A 21,310-nucleotide genomic window follows, 5' to 3' on the forward strand; every position below is an offset into this window, starting at 1 on the left:
TCTCAAGTCTTGGGTGGTACGGATTCGAAACCTGCCGACAAATGTCTTATCACACCTTGGCGTCCACTCATGGACAGTTGGTCATCTCAACTTGGGAGGTGTCCTGGCTGAAGTGATTACCACGGGTTGACCACAGAATCGAAATCTGTTTCTCTTAGACTGCGCAGGTTCGAAACCTGCCAACAACACGGTTTCCCTCTCTCCCAGAACACACCTTGACATTCACCCATGAATCCATGGGTTTATCAGAGACTTAAATCGAACTGGGCTTAGCCGAGTGGTTGCCGCAACAGAATCAAAATCTGCTGATAACCTATTTTTTTTCTATCAGAACGCACCTTGGCATTCACTCGCGGATGGTTCCCTTAGTCCTTGCCTCATAGACAGACTGGTCACGAGTCTAATCAAACAAGCCTTCGATGACTTGCTTTAACTTCGCGCTACAATAGCATTGTATTATATAATATGGATATGTACAAAACGGGGTGGGCGACCTGAGCCGACTTTGAACGTACTTATTGACTTGGAACGTTGGACGACCAAACATGTTGAGCGCGAGGCTGATCCTAAGGCTCTTGAAACATATGCGCCAAGTGTTGGCAGCACTCATAACTTCATCTGCCCAAAGATTGCGCATCCTCGTGACTTGCTTTCGACACTTTGTGGCCAAGTTGAAGATTCGCGGTTTCCCCGGGCACAATACTGACTCGACGACATTTTCTCCTGCAGCCTGTTGTACTGTGCCGACCAGCACTTCCAGTGTGCGATGCCCTCCCGTCAACCTACCATTGCCACTTCACAATCGGCAAGTTACTACTTCAGCAAGTCCAGTAAGCAGCACACAACATGTGTTGTTGCCTTTAGTGCCAACATTCCCCATGCCTGTACCATGCATTCCCCAGCAACTTATTGCGCCTCAGACGTTCTCACCTCCACAAGTTCCTAACGCAAACTCTTGTACTCCAGCAACCACTCCCAGGCTTGTGCCATTCGCTGCGAATGACATTCAACGATACGACAATCGTCCTCTTGTGTACGCGAATGCAGTCTATCTTAACAATGGATTAATCTTGAGGAGTTGGCCTTTAGAGACACAACTCAGAAGCGCGATGGAATTCCAGCACTCATGAGACGGTTCCCCAACGAGTGAGTGCACAGCCAGGGGGTGAATGCGGATGACGAACTGTTCAGATCATGTCCGTGGCTGGGCGGTGATTGGAAGTCATGTGTACACCCGGAAGGCGTGCTGTATTTGTACAATGAGCGCCGGGTAAGCATTCGATCATGAAGGCCATACGCACTTTTCACGTATTCTGCAGAGTGTATTCACAGAAGCAACCATGGATCGCAACATGTTCGATTTGCTCGATGAATGTGTAGATGTGTTAGATCAACTAGCGAAAACAAAATCAGTGGATCTCGGAGCTGATAACATTGAGCTCGTCGTGCAACTAGCGCAGACTGAAACCGGAGGTGCACAAGTGTCTTGTTGTTATTATTTCATCGACCACACAACTCGAACGCTCTTTTGGCTACACGATCGCTATCAAGCGACAGATGACATTTTTAGTGGGCTCCGAGGCGTCGCCGATCCGAGCCACATCAGTGCGTTATGCGGGACTCGTGGTGATTTCGCTGATATGAACTAACCACTAGGATATTCCCTGGAGTCTGAGTACTGGTGTGTTATGCTCGATTTGTACGATTTTTACCTATTTCCTGCGAGACCCACTCCGATTCTAATGTGGTTGCAGCACCTATAACTATCATTACATAGAACGAGCAGGACGCACTGCGAATACTACCCGAACCACCAGATGGATAGACCGAAGATCATCAAAGAACTGAGGGTGCTTGTCATGCATGCAAGTGCAGGTACTTATCGCCGGGATTCAATTGTCAATTCTATTTGAACGTGCGATTCAGAGATCATCACTTCGGACACGTCCTTGTCGCCTTTTGATGGAGATGAACTCTCCAAAATCTTGGAGTTGATAAACCATCTCAAAGGTGTGGCAGTTCGCTTCGAACTGTTTTCATCCACAACAGTCTAAAGTACTATTACGCATCTCCAGAGAATGCTCTAGACAATGACCCACATTCCACTTGTGTTATTGGTAAGTAAAACTATGCACACACATCAATCTAAGATTCACCATTTCGTCAACAGCGAGATTCATGCATTACTTTTGTATATTCTTCATTTCGACGTCTTAGCGCCTAGCTCATTTATACTGAAGATAGAGCCAAGTTCTTCAACTTCTGCGGTCTACCTTGGGCTCGTCTTGAAGCCGACAAATCGGTGTACGAGGCAGATAAAAACTTTCACCCACTGACCAGTAGTGTTTCCTTTGCTCTCGACGCCATGCTTTTTTGGGCTCCTCAATCACACTTGGAAGATCTTCGAAAAGTGTGGGTGGATGAATGCATCAATACACCGCGATGGAAAGACTTCAATAAAAACCTCATGACAGAATGGACTGGGATCACAATCTACGTACGTATCATGATGTCAGCATCCTCCTTCGTAACTTGATTGTTTCCAGTCCACTGTCATGTTAGCAGTAGACGTAAGTTTCCTTGCAGTGCCAAATGTGAATATCAGCCAGTCGCAGTCGATCGGGATCATCGTCACCTATCTCTCCATCATCTTCATTACCGGCTCCTTGATCGTCTCAGTCCTGTTGGTGCGACAGAACCAAAGATATGGGTTTGAATCAGCGGACAAAGCAGCAAGTCCTTGCCCTAGCGTCTACCCCTTCCATGCTAACTAATTCCATCAGACGGATTTCCTGTCTCATATGACAGGGTCATTTTTTGGAGTGAGAGCCCTTGCTACGGTTCACAGTCTTCCCTACGCAATGCTTATGTGGGGGTAGGTGGATTGTTACTCAATCACCGGGTTAATGGTGACCTTATTCGTGATTAGGATGATATACTTTGCAATCGCCATTCTGTACAATGTGTTCAAGTCTACGACAGTGGCCATGCTGGCATCAGTTGTCAGCGGGTGCGTGGTCATTACCATGTTCATTTTTTGGTTCATCTGGGCAGCAAGAGAGTTCCGTCTCTTCGAGCGACTGGCAAAGTCCATTTTCCCCTCAGTACTAGCGAGACCTTAGTACATACTTCCGGATTTTTATATATGCAATGGCAACAACTTTATCATCAACTGAGATTTGTGGCATTGAACGCCTGAATCAGTATTCAAGTTGCTCTCCCACGAACTACTAAGCTGTCCGTCACGTTCCGGGGGAGTATAAACTATCAGGCATATGGTTTCGTATATCTGAGTACAACCAGCGCTGATATCATCTTATAATTAGGCTGTGTCACACACTGGCCACCATGCTTGTAACGAAGGAATACAGAGCATTGCTTTGAGGCCACACACAGGGTGCGCTGGAATCGGGTGGATGCTGAACTGATCATTAACGTTGGACCCCTCCAGCGGGGGTGGTATATTTGTCACCCTCTGCATAGCTTGGTCAATAGTAGGGGTGAAGCCCTGTCGTAGGTAGTGTTTACCATTAGGAGGTCACACTAGCTTCCGTTTGCTAGGAGCAGGCACGTTGCCAGCCATGCCAATCCAACGTGCAGCCCTGGAGGCTTGTACATTGCCTTTGTGAAGCCATCAATGCGAGTAAAGGGCTCGGGTTTCCTGTACGCATTCGCTACATTTTGTTTCTGTCCTGAATCGTCAGATAAACGACGGATCCGATGGATCGCATATCAAGGATATGGGCCCATCATGATGTTGAGCTTGGGGTTATTACTAGTGATTACATAATGTATGTGACGTTGCGGTGTTTTCATGAAAAATTTTCACACAATTTGAAACCATATCTATGAATCGACGACGGTCGACTGTTGGGCATGGTTGCGGCACAAATATACAGGCACGGATATGATAGGGCAGTGTGTACGAAGCAGCGATTCCCAACGCGTTTCTAAAATTACACAGGACTCCTACTAGATCATCGTGGTATTGAATAGATGACTGGTCGTACTTATTGGGTTGCATCGACTTCGGGGAAGATATGAGAGACATAGAATACGGAACATGAATATTTGAATGCTTGCTTGGAAAGCGTGGCACTGGCAGTTCACGACAAATTGCGTTGGGAATTAGTAAAGAGGTACGTACTATGCTTGCAGTCGAACGTGCTTCATCAAGGATCAATAATAGATCCTGCCAGATTGTGTGAGAACGACTCATTAGTATGACACAGTGGAACGGGCAGGACGACCTGAAACGTCCTTTCACAACCATAAAACAACTCACTCACCGACTATAACTTTTACAATCCTTACTGGGTTTGCCCTACTACTCTGGAGTCAAATCCTGTCATTCCCAACACCATGAGCCAAGAACACAGACCACATCCAGGCCTACGGCGATTCATGATGTCGTATGCCCCCGACTGGTGAACTTCTTGATCACTAAACTCTGAGTTTGAACTCATACAGTCTCTTTTCCCGAAGGATCATATCTGGTGCGCTTTGGTGAGGATTTGGAGCATGAAGGTTACAAGTATGGAAAGACTTGGAGCTAAAGACTGGCATTAACTCGTAGGGCAATACTCTGGGTCACCGACAGCTATATCTCTGGGTTTAAGAGGCACTTCTCGCTATCTGATGTCTCGTAAGTATCAATGCTCCCATTCGGATTCGCCTTCATGTTGACACCAGCTTGTTAGATTACTATATCCGTGGGTATTGCTCATTCACTGAGTTCATATTGCCCTACTTACAACGCTCGCTTCGTACCCATCAGGTATGCTGTTAATCAACGTGTCGGGGTAAGCCACAGCAAACGTGGACAAAGTCCTTTCATTAATGACATTCCAGACAACAGCTCTTGGATTCATCTCTTGCGGCATCCCATTTGTGCTTCAGTGCCTTATCAATTTTTTGACAGTCCAGTCATGGTGGGATTTCCACCACAGCACTCTAGGATGTATGTACCTAAATCTAACAACTACATCTTATGGCTACTGATAACGATGCAGTGATCCTCTCTCTGTCGATGACAAGGGCCATCACACAATTCATCAAAGTCACAGTTGGACGGCCTCGGCCAGGTGAGCTTGCAGTTTTATGCACATAGATCTACTTGACGTAACTTACAATATTTACAGATTTAATCTCGCGCTGTCAGCCTGCGATGGGCTCTGCAGACCCTCTTTTGGGTCTATCTACAGCAGATATATGTACGCAGACGGTATCGAAGATACTCGAAGACGGATGGAGGAGCTTCCCCAGCGGTCATTCCAGCTGTATGATGGATGCCAGCTTTCCTTGTTATCGATCTAATATGCCTATATGTAGCATCCTTTGCAGGCCTCGGATTCCTCGCCTTTTACCTGGCCGGTAAACTACATCTATTTGACACCCGGGGACATGTCGTGAGTTCCCCTTGTCCTGCGGACAGTCGAACATGTGTTTGATTACCCATGATTCAGAGTAAAGTGTGGATATCTATCACTCCCCTTGTTGGTGCAATGTTCGTGGCAACTTCGCGCACTATGGACTATCGTCGTACGATCCTGTTTTATGAAATCATGTCAGATTACTCACTTTGCCATTCAGACCACTGGCAGGACGTTGTGACTGGATCTGCGCTTGGACTTCTCCTCGCATATTTTTCATACAGGCAGTATTACCCTCACTTAGCATCGGCAGATGCACATCAGCCGTATGCTACCCGGTTCGAAGACACCAAGAGTGTTGAATTGGATGCAATCAATGGAACTACGGATCCGTTGCTACGCTATGATGAAGATGACGAAGTGATCAGCACGAGACGTAATCCAGGGACTGGGATTCGACGATAGCCGTAGTTACAATGGCATGTACTTTTGCGCACCAAGCATCCCTAGTCAAATTTCCCGTTGATCTAAATTTTGAAATACTAGAAACTTACATTGATACAGTGGCCGATGAATTATAGCCAGGTCAGAGTGTGTAGCTGCAATGGACAAAGTTCCTGGCATTCGCATGCATCTATTACGTATCTTCTAAGTCAGGTTATTGGGTATCGCTTCGGTGTAGTCCATACTATCGCTATAAGTGGCTGGAGGCTTGCTACATGGTTCATCGCCCCTTGGACGGTTGAACATGGATGGAATCATCCACCGTCGGCCTAGCGGACTCTCGTCTCCTTCGACTCTTCGGGTTGGATACACCAGACTGCAGCATTGCACCCTCAGCTGCCGGTGTCATGGACTGCTTTCCCCCCTCGGGACGGCTAGAACCCTGAGCAGGACGTGCCTCACCAGGCTTCGAGCGAGTACTGTGAGATGGCCTCTTCCCTCCTCGATTCTTACTTCTAGGAGTAGCGCGTTGCGTTTGCGTTTCAGAAGCCCCGTGCGCTTCTGCCTGAGTACGCGCCTCTTCCGCCGCCCACCATTTCATAAAGTCTGCCTCTAGTTGAATGGCTCGCTCCTCTTCTTGAATCTCGACAAGCGATCGCTTGTCCTTTGGTGCAGGGATGCCCTGCAGAAGCTGTAATTGTTGTATCTCAGCAAATGAAAGCGGTGATGATTCTGCAACGCTCGATTGCACCACTGGCTGAACAGGCGGAAGTGTCCATGCAGCACCCGTATTCCTGGTAAATAAGAATCAGAAAAAAGTGGCCGAAAGGAACACTAGGTACGTACGAAACACGTCGCGGACCTGGTGAACTGGATGTCGGAGGCACCTGTCGAACAGGGGAAAAGACGGGGCCAAGTGAAGGTGTATTCGGCCGAGTCTTTGAAGATAAAGGTATAGCTTGAGTAGCTGGTCGCTGAGGTGTTCTCACATGCATTGGCTGCGCGGCGGCGGCGGATGATTCAGGAAGCGAAGACTTTCCCAAGTCAAGATCAGAGGGCATTTGACGTGGTGTCGGTGATGCGTCGAGCTTCAGCGACGAGCCCACGGTCCTACGCTGTGGCGTAGCTACCTGTTTCAGATGTTCTTGACTAGGTTTGTCCATAGCACTATGTGTTGCTCTGTTTGCAACACCGGATATCTTGGTGTTCTCAGCCTCTGCCATAATGGCCTTGAGATCGGTCCTTCATAGTGGTATCAGCACAATGCATAGTGAGAATGGAAGCAAAAGCTCTACACACCTGGGTGCAAAGGTGGGCCGTTTCCATACCGCTACTGATCCAGACGGTTCAGTAACCACAGGTACCGGATGACCAGGAGTGATAACCGACGAAGATACTTCGTCCATCGCGAACAGCTCGTCTCCTGACGGCTCAGCATCAGCGCCCTTGCGCGAATCTGCCGCCGGATGCACAGACAGACTCGAAATCGGGCGAGTTCTCAGCAGGCCCGGAGTCAACGACTTCGAGGAATCCTTGAGAACCTGTGGCCTGTCTACAGGTTCAAACACGACTGGAATATCCTGTTGAGCAAGCCATTCAGCATGCTTCCGCAGCGCTTTGTTCGCCAGTAAGTTGGAACGAGAGACCGGGGACTTTGTCATCTGCGCACTGCGGATGTACTCAGAAAGTTGTCGTACGACGGAAGGGTCGAGGTCCTCGAGCATTCGACCCTCTAGCATCATCTCAAGATTTGCAGTGACGTAACTTTGCAGGCGTTCAACGAGATGGGTCGCGTTGATGTGCGTTGCATCAGTGAGTAAATAGCACGCATTATAAACGTCGAGATGCTTCAAAATGACTTGTGAACAGAGAAGCATCAGGCGATCGAGTAGAAGTTCGTTCTAGTTGACGTTGCATGATGAGCTACGCGCCTAAAGATAATGCATGTGAACTTACCGCCGCGGAAAGAACAGAGAACATGAAGGATAGCACGTCATCTACCCCTTGCACAAAGTCTTCGATGCAGTAAGAAGGCCGAAACTAAGAAAATAAGACACGAAAACACACCAAGAGATTCAAACAAGTTTTCGTCTCCATAACATATCCATCGAACGACATATTGCATGACCTGCCACTCCAAGTGCTTGAAATCAATGTTGATGATACCCGACTTATCACGACGCTTAGATGTCCATGTACTGTCTTCAAAGAAGCTGGCGAAGAATTGACAACGGGCGTGTAGCACCACTGAATGACACCAAACGATGACCTGGTCAGCGAGGTGGAGCGCGACGTCGGGCGCAAGGGCGTCTTCTTTTGTAGTATTCCGTAAACGCCCAGTTAACTGGCTTCTCTCGTAGAGCAGGCGGAAGTCTTCTGTCTGTGAAGGAGTGGGAACTCGCTTCCCTGGTGATTGAAGTGCTTTCAAAAGAAGTTGAAGGCCCAATATACGTGAAAGTGATTGAAGCTCCGCCTTGATTGCTACAGGCTTCACAGCGAATGTTTCAAATTGGGACACGAAAGGGCTTCCGACGCGTAAGTCCCAGATAGCGAGGAGCTGGTCCGAGTACAAGTATCGAAGGAGAATCAGGACCGTGAACGGATGACATCCATTGATTCGAATGCGGACCCTATCTCCTGAGACGAGGCTGACATCAATCCCTGAAGATTTGTCATATAATGAACGTCCGCTATGCAGAATGTTACCCAGTACTGGACATCTCACAGCGAGAATGAGCCGGTGAGCTGGGAGGTGCAGTGGACCAGGAGCGACAACAACCACGTCGGCATTATAGGGCAAGGCGATATCTGGCACGTTCTTGCATTGGTCTAGAACGTGAAGTAACTTCGAGAGATCTCCGATATCATCGATGATCGACACGTCCTCGCCATCTTCGTCAGCATCCAAGAGAGGTGTTTTCGTGTTTAATATGGCAGATGGTGCCTCTGCACGCAATGAAAGACCTAGGTATGGCTGGATCTCAGTAATATTGCATGAAAATGAATGCGCATTGATGTGGATGGGCGATGGTTTAAAATCAACGCGCAGAGCCCCAAATGCCCCTGTGCTATTTGCGCAGACAGCAACAGCACGCTGTATGTACGGTATGCGCTGGAATTTAAATGCTTTGGCACCGGAGCCCTGGCCTCCTTTCGCACTCCGCGAGCGGACGTAAACATGTCCAGACTGAGTGCAGACTATAACAGTTCCATCGACTCCAATGTCAACATCCTACAAGACATCAGACAGCATGGTATTTGGATTTGAGCCCGCCCACCTGCACAGCACTGAACTGACGTCTCAACGCCCATATACGTTGGGGCTTGAGAGCAGGGGAACTCTTTGCGGAATCGCTTTCTCCAATAGGTTGTGAAGTGAACGTGAATACTTCCCCATTCGACGAGAGGGCCGCGATGGTATCATCACAGCTCCTGAGCTTTGTGATGTTCTGACCCTTGATTGCTTGCGGTGGTCGGTAGACAGAGATCTCTGAAGAAAATCTCTGGGTGGGGAAACTAGGCATCGAAAGTCAGAAAGAAAATAAACTAAGCTCAGGAAAAGCCCGACCTAATCTTGGAAACCCCTCCAGACCAAACACACACGACTTCGCCCGTGAGAAATAGACACGCCATGAGGGTTTCCTGAATCCGGAGTCACTCTCATTCTAGAATCATATAAAAATTCCAACGAACTGTCATTACTATTGCGCGGACAGGCTGCACTATGCTGGAGACTTTACGAGGGAGCACTTGGATGGGAACCAATGCCTTGTCGTACCCTAATGAATTTCAATGTGAGTGCATATTAACAACCCAGGAGAAAATAACTCACCAAGTTGCCCGCCGTTCGTGCCCCACGTCCATACTTCTGTATCTGTCCAACAACCAGAAGCGGTCTTGCACGCTGCAACACCTTTGACAAATTCTCTCCTCAAGGAGCCGACTTTCCGTGGAGTAGCTTGGATATGCTCATCTTGTTTGTTGGAGGATGAGACCTCAATGACGTATCCAAGCTGAGAAAAGCGATTGAGTCCCCAGGTGAGAACTTCTCCAGCCGAAGTGAGTGCGAGGGTGTGGTCTTGGCCAAGCGCAACGGACTCAATGGTGTGTTTGATGTCGGGAAGGGGTATGAGGGCATGTTGTGTGTGTTGACTTGGACCTAAACTGCAGAAAAATTAGCAACGCAACGTATGATCGAGTATATATCTGCGCCTACCGTCCTCCACCACCAAAGCCGCACACACGGATGTTATCCCGAGGCTCAGAGGTGAGTACAACTACGGAATGGTAAGCTCGGCACGTATTTACCCTGAAAAAAACGCGCCTGTATGAAGCTTGGACATTGACACTTGCCGGACATGAATTGGGGCGAAACGGTCGTCGAGGGACCTGTTGTGTTGATGTGCTACATCGTCCTTCCGGGGAATGACGACCCGATCCGGATATGCCCTATCATTGCCATCACCCAGCCCCAATGCTGCGTTTCTGATGTCAAAACTCCCTTGAGGCGTGATCACTCAATTCCACCAGTGCGTCGACCTACCTGTTCGTGCCCCAGGTAAACAGCTCAGCAAAAGTCTCTTCTTCCTCGGTAGGCTTTGCAGATCTCACGGTTGAGTTGTAGAGGTCGTGAGCAGTATACCCTTCTAAATCCTTGATGGACGTATCGATATCCAGGCGCTTCAAAAGGAGGATCCTTGAACTCAGTAAGACAAGACTGCACTGGTTGCGCATGCGAAAATAGAGACGTACGCAGCAGAAATGTTTCCCGCATATAGCGCCCTATGTAATGGCGTCCAGTGACTCTCCTTGTCCAGTACGTTCACGTTGATAGCTGGGTGGGCGAGGAGCATTCGAACGTACTCCAGGCTTGAAGCCTCGGTGGAGGTACATGCCAGATGCAGGACCGACCTGCCAAGGGTATCGAGAGCATTTATCTCGAGGGCTATTCCTGAGTTCAGTACCCCCGCGCGCTTCCATGATTTTCCGCTGCTGGTGCTGGCGGAGATGGGAGGTTGTCCAGGACCACCATTGAGCAGGCGGTGAAAGGATTGCTGCTTGCGTAGTGCAAAGTAGACATGGAGCAAGGTCATGCGCTGGGTTTATCAGACTGAACGATCGCTGGGGGTGATGAAATCACTCCTCCTCAAGATCGTGTCGGCTGTGTTGTATGTCGATGCCGATGATAAGGCGGCACAGACGGTGACTCCGGATAAATTAGGCTGTTTCAATGTCGGATATCTAGATTCTAGAGGATAGTCCTGTTGCAGATGAGGAATAAGTTATAGCCACTGAGGGGGAGAGAAGTGTTAGTACAAGATTGATAACAACTTGTAGTAGACCTAAGTAGAGGATATCTGACCACTGACCGATCCTTCGGATATTGTGCGTAGTGAAATAGTGACCCGTAGTGACTCCCATCAGCTTCTGCCGGATATGCAAATTCGGACCCACGTTCGGTGAGTCGGAGTGACAATTTGATCACACAAGAGTCACATAAGTAGACGTCGGGCGGGCGGGCCGAAGTGCCGATCATTTATGTTCAATTTGAACATGTACTAGAGACTAAAATCGACGTCTAACATGCGATAGGCATCGATAGATACTGTGCTGATCAGTTGATAGACCGCCTCTAAGTCCACCAAGTTCTTGGATTTGAACCACTCACGATAGCTATAAAGTCATGACACACCAACGTTCTAAATTACACGTTGAACCTCATCCAACGTGGGCGCAGCAGCGTGACTCGTGCTAGATATAAGGAACACGTTGTTCAAAGTGTAACGAGTGTTTGCTCCGATTCTTTAGGATTGATCCGACTGAATGACAGAAGATGACAGAATGTACCTGTACACAGGACAGTCCTGAGTGAGAACTAGCTTGGAAAAGGATGGCTGATGGGCCGTGCACGTGGTGGCAGAAAGACACTGTGGGAAGTAAATACCCTGAAAGTAAACGTGAGAAACCCTGAATGACAAGTCCCAGTGACGTAGTCACTGAAAAAAGAACCCGTTATTTTCAGCATTCACGTGAGGGTCACACCCATCAGTACTTGTGACACTGATGGTGTTCACTTGGCCAGTGCCACAAGTACTGATTATTTTTTTCAGTGTCCAATGCACTGCATTTCTCTATACTGCATGTTCTGGTCTACTTGTCATAGTGTATGTTAATTTCCTTCGAATACATCTTTATAACTCAGCCCTCTTCACCCATTGTGGAAATCTTTTTGCTCACTCAGCATCCAGCAAGTACTGTGGTCACCGCATGGTGTGTGTGCATCCACCAAACTGCAAGCCACTCACAATCACATGAGACTGCACATTCTCGCACCTTTGTGCTTACCAATTTTACACTAGGGGTTGGCATTGCTGACTATTTACCTTGCTCTGATTGATTCTGTGTTTAGTCCATACATGTACTTACATTTAGCAGCAAGGTAAGGTAAGTTTTGATTTCACTTCTAAATTTTCATACTAGGGTGCTGACTTGTGACTGTGTGGAGTTTATTTTATTTTATTCTTGCAATGATGACTATGCTCTGTTGCAGGTGATGAGGAGCTTTGGAGTTTCTAATTTTGACATGGCACTTCCTGATATGCCATGTATTGCCTCTTTCCCATCTTTATCCACTTGACATTATCTCCTGTGTAATTTTTGTTGGTTAGCATATGGCTTGAAGATGGTCTCCTGCTAACTGTCTCACAGGTGTGGGGGACATGGCTGTAAGTTTATTCAGCCATGATTGTGCTCTGACCAATCAGACCCTAACCCTGTCACATTTCTACTATATATGGAAATCTGTCCTGGTACAGACCCTAGCCCTATTCTATGATTTGTTATCTGTGTTACAATATGCCCTGCCCTGCTGTACTTTTTCTCTTTCATGTCATCTATTGTTTCTGTCTGACTCATCTTACATTTACTGTATTACATTGTGTGCCGCTATTGCCACCATTAGACACTGTCTACATGTACATTTCCTTTCTGGTATCTCTGGCTCGTCACTTTCATCCATATTAGGCAGATGCTTGTATTCTTACTTACTCACACCTGCCCTAAACCTTCCATAGTCATTCCCTATAAATACATGACTTTGTACTGTGTAGTTCTTCACTTTAATCTTACTAGGTTTTACCTGGAACATCCTTCGCTTAGGACCACCAATCCTAAGTCGTCTGAATCATACTTTAAATCAGAGGCACTCCCTCTGTTTTAGCTTACCTTGAATGTTTGGCTTATCACCTTATGTAGATTCTTGGCAGAGGTTCTGACTCTTATTGAGTCGTCTGTCATTAGAACTATCCTAGTTCATAACAATCTGAGACTGCACTGCACTGGCCTCTGTCTGTAGGATGTTCAGTGATGTGGTGTCTTCTTACTTGAGGGTCTTACAGTGGCTCAAAAAAGTGTCTCAATGTTTGTGACTTTTCATGTAATTGCTGTATTATGAGCCAGGGTGTGAGAATATGACTAAGCCATAGGGAGGTGTGGGAAAGCTCTGCTTCTAAGCTTCACGTTTGATTCCTATAGCGTGGGAATATTATGTCATCAAGTGAAGATATGGTTAATTTAATCTGGTGACTCATTGAGACACTTTTTTGACTTTTAGTTTGGCCAACACAATCTCTATAATTCTAGTACTTGGTGCTTCCTTCTGTTGCTCTAACTACTTCCACCACTCTTCTATGCATACTATCTATCAATTTGAGGCATTCCTCATCAACAATCTTGCCCCACTCTGCTGCAACTCTCTCCTACAGCTGAAATAGCCCCTATTATTATCCGCAGCTCTTCTAATCTGTACACCAGGCAGATTGCTACCAAAACTGGTCTGAGCAGGGTTGCTATCATTAGGATCATAAAAAAGTCATGCCAGATAAGAAAAATATCAAACTAGATTGTCCTTTCAAGCTTATACCATATAACAAAAAATCTCTTGTTTATAATATTCCAACTAGGCAGGCTGCCAATGCTGCTCAAGTCACCAAATTTATTAATTACATCATCTACACTGCTCTCTCCACTCAAATAGTCAAGAATACTCCTAAGGCAGCCAATCTTAAAGCTGTAAACAGGCAGAAAAAACCTTTCCTGTCTTCAGCCTATAGGAGAAGAAGACCAGCCTTGGCTTTAAAGCCTCAATATTGGATTGTTGAGGACTGGAATAGGGCTACCTGGTCAGATGAGACCACAATCAATAGGATGGGGTCAGATGGCTAGGGATATATATGATGAAAGGCAGAAAAACTACCAGAACAAAAAAAGTCAAGAAAACACTAAAGTATGTAAAGTAGGAGACTTGATGGTATGGTGTTGTATGAGGTGGAATGGAGTAGGAATTCTCTGTGAGGTGGGGGGGGAGGATGAATGCAGAGTAGCACATTTCAATTTTGGAAAACTATCTGCTCAGAAGCATGCAAGAATCAAGAATTATTGAATAAGATGTTACCTTCTATCAAGACAATGTCCCTGAGCATACTTCAAGTTGACCATAAAATGGTTTGAAAACTATGGTATCAGTGTGATATCATAGTAAGTCTGGTCCTCAGACATCAACCCTATTGAACAGCTCTGGTAATTACTCAAGATATCACTTGCAGTCTATCAAGATCCTCAATAGGGGTTATTTTAGCTGTGGGAGAGAGTTGCAGCAGAGTGGGGCAAGATTGTTGATGAGGAATGCCTCAAATTGATAGATAGTATGCATAAAAGAGTGGTGGAAGTAGTTAGAGCAACAGAAGGAAGCACCAAGTACTAGAATTATAGAGATTGTGTTGGCCAAACTAAAAGTCAAAAAAGTGTCTCAATGAGTCACCAGATTAAATTAACCATATCTTCACTTGATGACATAATATTCCCACGCTATAGGAATCAAACGTGAAGCTTAGAAGCAGAGCTTTCCCACACCTCCCTATGGCTTAGTCATATTCTCACACCCTGGCTCATAATACAGCAATTACATGAAAAGTCACAAACATTGAGACACTTTTTTGAGCCACTGTATATAAGTTGAGGTGAAATACAATGACTATCATGATTGTACTTCAATAAGACTAAGATGCCAGCTCTTCAAGTTCACAGTCAACAGATTTCTACTTCTCGGTTGATAACATGTTGTTTGTGGGTGACCAAAGGGCAATAAATTACTTCTCTGCTTGATCACTTCTTGATAGTAAAGGAGTAGTATATTTTGTCAGGTTAACAGAAACCTAGTAGGTAATATGAACCTTTCTGATGTATTGTGCTGGCTAGATAACTTGTGTCTCCCTTCCTGTAAAAGACTTGAGTTTGTGAAATGATAGATAAAACAATAGATTATTGTATAGGCGATCCCTGTAAGATAGTATACAATCAATCTAGACTAGAAGTATGGTAGTTTTCAGGGGCAATCTTGAGGCCTTCACTTTCTTCATAATCTTATCTATAAAGTAGGATGCAATGGGTGGGAATTGTCTCACTAGCTCACATGGCTTTCATGTAGGGCCATGTGGTTTTCACTAAATGCCATGTGTTTTTGCTTAGCTCACTTAAACCTCTTTTTGGAATGGTATGGTATCTCGTGTGGCCTGGTCACAGGGTTTTGAGCTCCAACTCAATACCATTGCCCATTTGAGTGCAGCACATGTCAATAAATAATTGATGAAAAATTGAATGAGAGAACAGGGGAATGGGGGAATGGGCCAAAGGTGTGAGCAGAGTGAGCACCTTTGGCCCATTCCCCCATTCCCCTGTTCTCTCATTCAATTTTTCATCAATTATTTATTGCACATGCTAGGATGCAGCCAAGGCCAGGAAGCCAAAAAGGAGCATGAAGTACTCCATTTGCTTCCTGTGCTGAAGGCACAATGGGTGTGAAGCTAGTACTATTGAGACAGAAAGAGGGAAAACTCCTGCACTTCAAATCTTATGAATCTCATGGTTTGAGACAAGAAAGAAGAGGGAAAAACTTGTTGATTATGTGAGAATGGAGTCCTTATATACATTTTAGAAACCATCCTTACTAAGCAATGACTCATCACTGGATTGGTAAGAATATGCTTACAAACCAAGCCTTTTGGTGTGCTGAATCAGCTGCTTACTAAAGTACATGAGTAAAATATTACAAAGCATGACAAATCATGATAAAACATGATAAGTCATGGAAAAATCCTTACAAATCAGAATATTACCAGTCACATGACATACTCACAAACATATCTAAGTGGTTCACTGATGTAATCAAGTGGCTGAAACTATAAATACAAGTAAATAAATAAAGGGAAATAGATGACTAAGCTTATGAGTGAGAAATATGTATATCCTCATACACTCTCCTAATCATCTCCTGCTATACTTCTTTTTGTATATGTCATGGTATGAACTCCATACCATGCACAACAGCAGTCTGTGCAATAACATTGTTACATGATTTATAAATTATTTTTCTTCACATGGACTATTGTTTACTTTGGCACATTTTTACCAACATATGAACATGACTCTGCTTTGCAAGGTAATTTGCAGCCATTCTCATCTGGCATCCCATATAACAAATCCAAGATCATACTTCATGTTCTACTGGGGTTGTTTCTACCTATCATCATGCTCTATATAGTGGTGGATATATTTTTATGAAGTTGACCCTCAGTGATCTCAGGTGATTTTCTATTTTGATTGAGTTATTTGTGAGCTGGTGATGTTATGAACTCAGATAGAGTGTCATTCCAATAAAGGAATCAAGATCAGGGTTGACCAAGGATAAGACCTTGTCGATGAAGGTTCAACAGCTCTGCTGGGCTTGCAGAGCTAAAGAAAGAAAGATGGCTCTACCTCTGGGGTGAGAGGAAGGCTACTGACTCTCTAGGTGTTGGTCAAAGTGTGCTGAGTGATGTGTAATGGCTAGAGCAAGTCTCAGTGGGAGTTCAATAACAATGCTAATATTCAATTTACCTAGAGCAAGTCTATAGGTACATATTAGTTACTGTGAAGACAGATGATGAGACAATGCATACCTCAGCTGGAGTTCAATAACAATGCTGAGGTATCAAGCTGCAAGATGACACATATAAGTAGCTATATGAAAGCTGCAGAGTGCAAAACATGGAGTATGAGTATGTGGAGAAGTGACTGGAGATCATGGTACTGGTGTAAGGAATGAGATTCCTCCAGGCATAGATCATGCATATTTCAACTCATGACGATTGGTATAGTGCACAACTCACTATCCATGACTTTCCCACAAAACGCGCCAGAGGTGCAATGCTTTCCTGCACCACACGACACTTTCCCACGCACGCGCTTAGTGCGCTCTTCCCGCACTTTGTCACACAGCATCCTGGAGCCTTCATCCATCATCCAACCAGTCCCCTAGTGCATCCCTTTCCATTTATTCCCATGTCTGGCATTGTACAATATATTATTCCATCATGGACCCTTATTTACATCATTTTACATACAAGGAGTGCTCCCTATTCGCTTCTGATCCCTGGGAGCACGCCTAGGCACAGCTTACCTGTTGCCTAGAAAAGTTTTTCATACACCCATCACCATCACAGAATATATGAACCACCATCATGTCACTTAGTATCTCATAGTGAGAATCTATCATCTTCAGTTAGCATGCTTCAGTCATCGCCCTAGCCCTCAGCTCAAGTCCATTATCATCACCAGCCCATTCAGCAGTTTTAGTTCATGCCTTCACACTATCTATCAGTCTTTTATACATTCATGCACTGCATGCGCCTTATTCCCACACTTTGTGCCCTTATGCACTTGACATTCCTGTGTGTGTGCTTCACCAGAGTTGACCTGGTGTCACTTTGTGGATTTGCTTTCCTTGCTTCCCCTAAGGGTCAAATATATCACTCAGCGCACTTCAACCAACATTTAGAGAGTCAGTAGCCTTCCTCTCACCCCAGAGGTAGAGGCATTCTTTCTTTCTTTTGCTCTATTCCCATGCTTTGCACCCTTACACACTCGACATTCCTGTGGGCACACCTCCAGTGTGCTTCACCAGAGTTGACCTGGTGTCACTTTGTGGATCTTTGCTTTCTTTGCTTCCCTTAAGGGTTGAACATATTGCCTGGTGCACTTCGACCAACACATTTAGAGAGTCAGTAGGCCTTCCTCTCACCCCAGGGGTAGAGCCCTCTTTCTTTCTTTTGCTCTGCAGCCTAGCAGAGCTGTTGAACCTTCAACTGGAGCCCACCATGAGGGGAACAGTCAGCAAATCCACGCACCCCTTCAACTCTATTCTGCCTATCTGCACTTTCAACACTTCATCTGCACTTTTTGCCTTTCCGCGCTTTTTCGCACTTTCCCACGCTTCTCTTGCACACTCTTGTGCCATGAGTGACCTGGTCAACAGAGATGGAATGCCCTGGCCCAGGTACCCAAATGCGCCATGCTTCACAGGAGACCCATTTGCAGTCCTTGCACATTTACAGCATGTAGATCACCTTGGCCAGATGAATAACCTATTGGGCGCCCAGTGCATTAAGTATGTCATCAAGTATACTCATGATGCAGACTCCAGAGAGCTGTGGCAGGGATTGCCTGAATATAGAGGAGGTAACTTCGAAGATTTCACTAATGAGATTATGTCTATGTATCCAGAAACTGGACAAAACACATATACATGACCCACCATCCAAGCACCCACTGTGTGTGCACCTCAGGAGCCAGAATGCACCTTAGAGCTACAAGAGATTGCGCCTATAGCACCTCAATGCACCCCAAGTATTACTAATCTCATTCCAGTCATCCCAGGAGTACCAGTCATCAAACTTGCCCCACTACCAGTTGAAGTTGAAGCGCCCATCATATGTGCACCTCAAGAGCCCAAATGCGACCCAGAACAGCCATTAGCCACGCCTATTATGCCTCCAAGCAAAATATGCAACCCCATCCTCATCCCCATCTCCCAAGAAGCACCCTTTGATGAAATCGCATCATCACTAGTTCATATCAAAGCGCCCATCATGTGCGCACCCCCAGAGCCTATATCCGAACCAGAGTATCCATCAACAGAAGTCACTCCGCCCCAGCTTGAAATATGCAAGCCCATCACCACCCCAAGCCTTCCAGAAGCACCTCTGGAAGAGACCTTGTCACCTTTAGTCAGTGATGACTCTAAACATCTATTGCACATTCATGTGCCTATTCCAGAGCTTTCTATCACATTAGAAGCTCATCTTACACCACCAGTTGACCAGAGTATGATTCTGGAAACCCCATTAGTTGCTGACAATTTCACACACAGTAACTTATTGCCTTTAGTCAGGGATGACTCTAAACATCTATTGCACATTTATGCGCCCATTCCAGAGTCTCCTGCAGTGTCAGAGACTCATTACGTGATGCTTTCTGACCAGAGTATGTCTCTGGTAACCCTGCTTGTCACTGACAATTTCGTGCATCTTGCATTTTCTTCATACAGTGACTATCGTTTGTCAGTGAAACATCCATGCATTGCATTGCCTATCAGCCAAGTAGAGTATGTCTCAGGTGACCCTGAGGCACCTTCAGAGTGCTGTATTGCGCCTGAGGTCACGCAGGTTGCATGCTTAGAGGCACTGTATATTCATCCTCACTCAATATCGCATTTTTCATCACTTTCACATCTTATGCTCTCAAGGAGCTATTCACCTGTCACAAATATTTCGCTTTCATCTTTGCATCAGTTTGCCATTATTTCACCATTCATGTGCTGCATTCGCACACCACACGACCATATTCCTGCGCTATATGCGCCTATCATTGCAGGAGAGCCTTCCTGCTATCACATTTTTTCCACTTCATCATTTTCAAGCCACTTCTCTTGGACTTCATATCAGTCCCACCTTAATCTGATGCCTATGCACGACTTACACACTTGCCTTGCACATATTCATGCGCCTATCGCATTTATTATCACCTTTGATTTCGCATATTTCGCCTTTATTCGTGTTTTCTGCTCATCCACTTATTATGTTGATATTGTCCTTATAAGCCCTACCAAGGGCTGTCCATTTATGTCTTGGTGCCAATTGGCCCTTGACAAAGAGTCTATCAGACGCAGTCGCGCAATATTCGCACCTAATTTCACTTATCATTCATCAGATGTTAATTTTCTAATAGTGTATCAACCAATCCTTGCTTTAGAGGATATAGAGAACAATGTGCTGAAATGCGATTGTGCACGCAGCTCGAGCGCACATTACCTGACCCTAGAGCACTTCCATGCGCCTCGCATCACCCCATTAGGGCATGCTTTCAACTTGTACTGCAAGGTGCAAGAATTCATTCTGCCAGTTACCAGTCTGCCACCAGGTCACATTTGAAGAAGATCCAGTTATACCTGGTAGGAGAAGACATTGCAGAGTTAGAAGATGAAGATGTCACCACTTCCAGTTGCCAATAATCATTGCCTTGCGCACTTTTTGCCCTTCACCACCTGCTTTTTGCACTCCATCAATTTACAATACCATATACCACCATTCTTCATAGGATATATTTTGTTTTACCCTGGGTTTCATCCAGCGCTTTTCACTTATCATTTTCACATCATAACATCATCCAAAAAACTAATCATGTGCTGATATATACACTTATAGGAAAACCACTAGAAGAAAAGAAGAAAAACAAAGACCATAGATTGTGCCCACCTAGCTCAGTAGGATATTCTTTCTTTTCAAACACATGAAGCAGCACCATGCACCTTATTTACCTTAGAATGCACTGCATGCGCGCACCATTCCCATGCCATGTGCCTCATATATGCTACAGTCTCGTGCTTCACAACACATAGGAAGGAATAGAGGTTGACATAAGTCTGTCCTACCCATCAGGCCTAGGGATTGATTGCCTAGGCCAGAGCTCCGCCTTTCCGGCACTTTCCCTCTTTCCGGACTTAGGTCCAATCCCTGTCTCTCCAACTCTACCTTAGGGTAGTCTACCTCTGTTTGTTTCTACATTGGACTTCATCCAATGTAGCCCCTATTCCTTCTGGACCTCTGGACCTCCTGTCCCTCATACCTCCAGGCATCCTGTCCTTCAGACGTTCTGCCCTCTGTACCTTTGGACGTTCTGTCCTCCTAACCCTTGGACATCCTATCCTCCTGTCCTTTGGACATCCTGCCCTCTGTACATTCGGACATCCTGTCCTTCATACCTCCAGACATCCTGCCCTCTGTACCTTCAGATATCCTGTCCTTCATACCTCCAGACATCCTGTCCTCCTGTCCTCCTGTCCTCCTGTCCTCTGGACCTTCAGACCTTCGGACCTCCTATCCTTCCATCCTGTTTCCTGTAGAAGTATTACCTTGCAGTGGGAACTCTCCTGAGCACTTCCTGTGTTCCTCTGGAACTCTCCTGCACTCCTCTGGACATTTCCCGCGCTCCTCCAGAAGTCCTCTAGCACTCTCCAGCAGAGTAGCCAGCCTCCAGAAGTCCTCCGGACTTCGTTGGACCATCATTGGACCTCATACGAAATGAAGGGCACATACTTGGGTAAGGGGCACAGCATACAAGCT

The 21,310-nt window shown here is 45.8% G+C and overlaps 3 protein-coding genes across 3 annotated transcripts; 2 read left to right on the top strand and 1 right to left on the bottom strand.

The window, feature by feature from the left end:
* Positions 1–503: 503 nt before the first annotated feature.
* On the top strand, positions 504–3,171 carry BJ212DRAFT_1354641 (uncharacterized protein). The gene is made up of 13 exons (XM_041335632.1): positions 504–1,033; positions 1,090–1,146; positions 1,192–1,270; positions 1,320–1,605; positions 1,657–1,681; positions 1,787–1,875; positions 1,927–2,010; positions 2,076–2,117; positions 2,171–2,191; positions 2,241–2,497; positions 2,547–2,732; positions 2,784–2,875; positions 2,930–3,171. The coding sequence occupies exons 1-13, from the start codon at positions 546–548 to the stop codon at positions 3,120–3,122; spliced, it is 1,899 nt and encodes a 632-aa protein (XP_041193075.1). The 5' UTR covers positions 504–545; the 3' UTR covers positions 3,123–3,171.
* Positions 3,172–4,209: 1,038 nt separating this feature from the next.
* Positions 4,210–5,967, top strand: BJ212DRAFT_190569 (phosphatidic acid phosphatase type 2/haloperoxidase). The gene is made up of 10 exons (XM_041342595.1): positions 4,210–4,427; positions 4,486–4,506; positions 4,577–4,645; positions 4,701–4,712; positions 4,778–4,802; positions 4,852–4,960; positions 5,013–5,084; positions 5,142–5,279; positions 5,332–5,408; positions 5,466–5,967. The coding sequence occupies exons 1-10, from the start codon at positions 4,363–4,365 to the stop codon at positions 5,835–5,837; spliced, it is 960 nt and encodes a 319-aa protein (XP_041193076.1). The 5' UTR covers positions 4,210–4,362; the 3' UTR covers positions 5,838–5,967.
* BJ212DRAFT_190743 (uncharacterized protein) lies at positions 5,967–11,213 on the bottom strand. The gene is made up of 13 exons (XM_041342596.1): positions 10,569–11,213; positions 10,360–10,512; positions 10,141–10,301; positions 10,033–10,093; positions 9,649–9,980; positions 9,510–9,595; positions 9,385–9,458; positions 9,095–9,332; positions 7,884–9,048; positions 7,773–7,831; positions 7,116–7,717; positions 6,663–7,058; positions 5,967–6,610 (listed from the first exon to the last, which is right to left on the bottom strand). Exons 1-13 carry the CDS (start codon positions 10,907–10,909, stop codon positions 6,097–6,099), a joined length of 4,182 nt encoding a protein of 1,393 aa, XP_041193077.1. The 5' UTR covers positions 10,910–11,213; the 3' UTR covers positions 5,967–6,096.
* Between the last annotated feature and the right edge of the window lie 10,097 nt (positions 11,214–21,310).

Source organism: Suillus subaureus, assembly GCF_016647635.1.
Source record: "Suillus subaureus strain MN1 chromosome Unknown BJ212scaffold_16, whole genome shotgun sequence".
In the NCBI taxonomy this organism is placed as follows: Eukaryota; Fungi; Basidiomycota; class Agaricomycetes; order Boletales; family Suillaceae; genus Suillus; species Suillus subaureus.

Coding starts and splice junctions, on each gene's coding strand:
- BJ212DRAFT_1354641 (XM_041335632.1), top strand. CDS start 546: ATGTTGAGCGCGAGGCTGATCCTAAGGCTCTTGAAACATATGCGCCAA. Junction 1,271..1,319: donor ATTTGTACAATGAGCGCCGG/GTAAGCATTCGA, acceptor CGTATTCTGCAG/AGTGTATTCACAGAAGCAAC. Junction 1,876..1,926: donor TGTCATGCATGCAAGTGCAG/GTACTTATCGCC, acceptor CGTGCGATTCAG/AGATCATCACTTCGGACACG.
- BJ212DRAFT_190569 (XM_041342595.1), top strand. CDS start 4,363: ATGAGCCAAGAACACAGACCACATCCAGGCCTACGGCGATTCATGATG. Junction 4,507..4,576: donor ATCATATCTGGTGCGCTTTG/GTGAGGATTTGG, acceptor ATTAACTCGTAG/GGCAATACTCTGGGTCACCG. Junction 5,085..5,141: donor AGTTGGACGGCCTCGGCCAG/GTGAGCTTGCAG, acceptor CAATATTTACAG/ATTTAATCTCGCGCTGTCAG.
- BJ212DRAFT_190743 (XM_041342596.1), bottom strand. CDS start 10,909: ATGACCTTGCTCCATGTCTACTTTGCACTACGCAAGCAGCAATCCTTT. Junction 7,832..7,883: donor AAACTTGTTTGAATCTCTTG/GTGTGTTTTCGT, acceptor ACTGCATCGAAG/ACTTTGTGCAAGGGGTAGAT. Junction 6,611..6,662: donor CCAGGTCCGCGACGTGTTTC/GTACGTACCTAG, acceptor CTTATTTACCAG/GAATACGGGTGCTGCATGGA.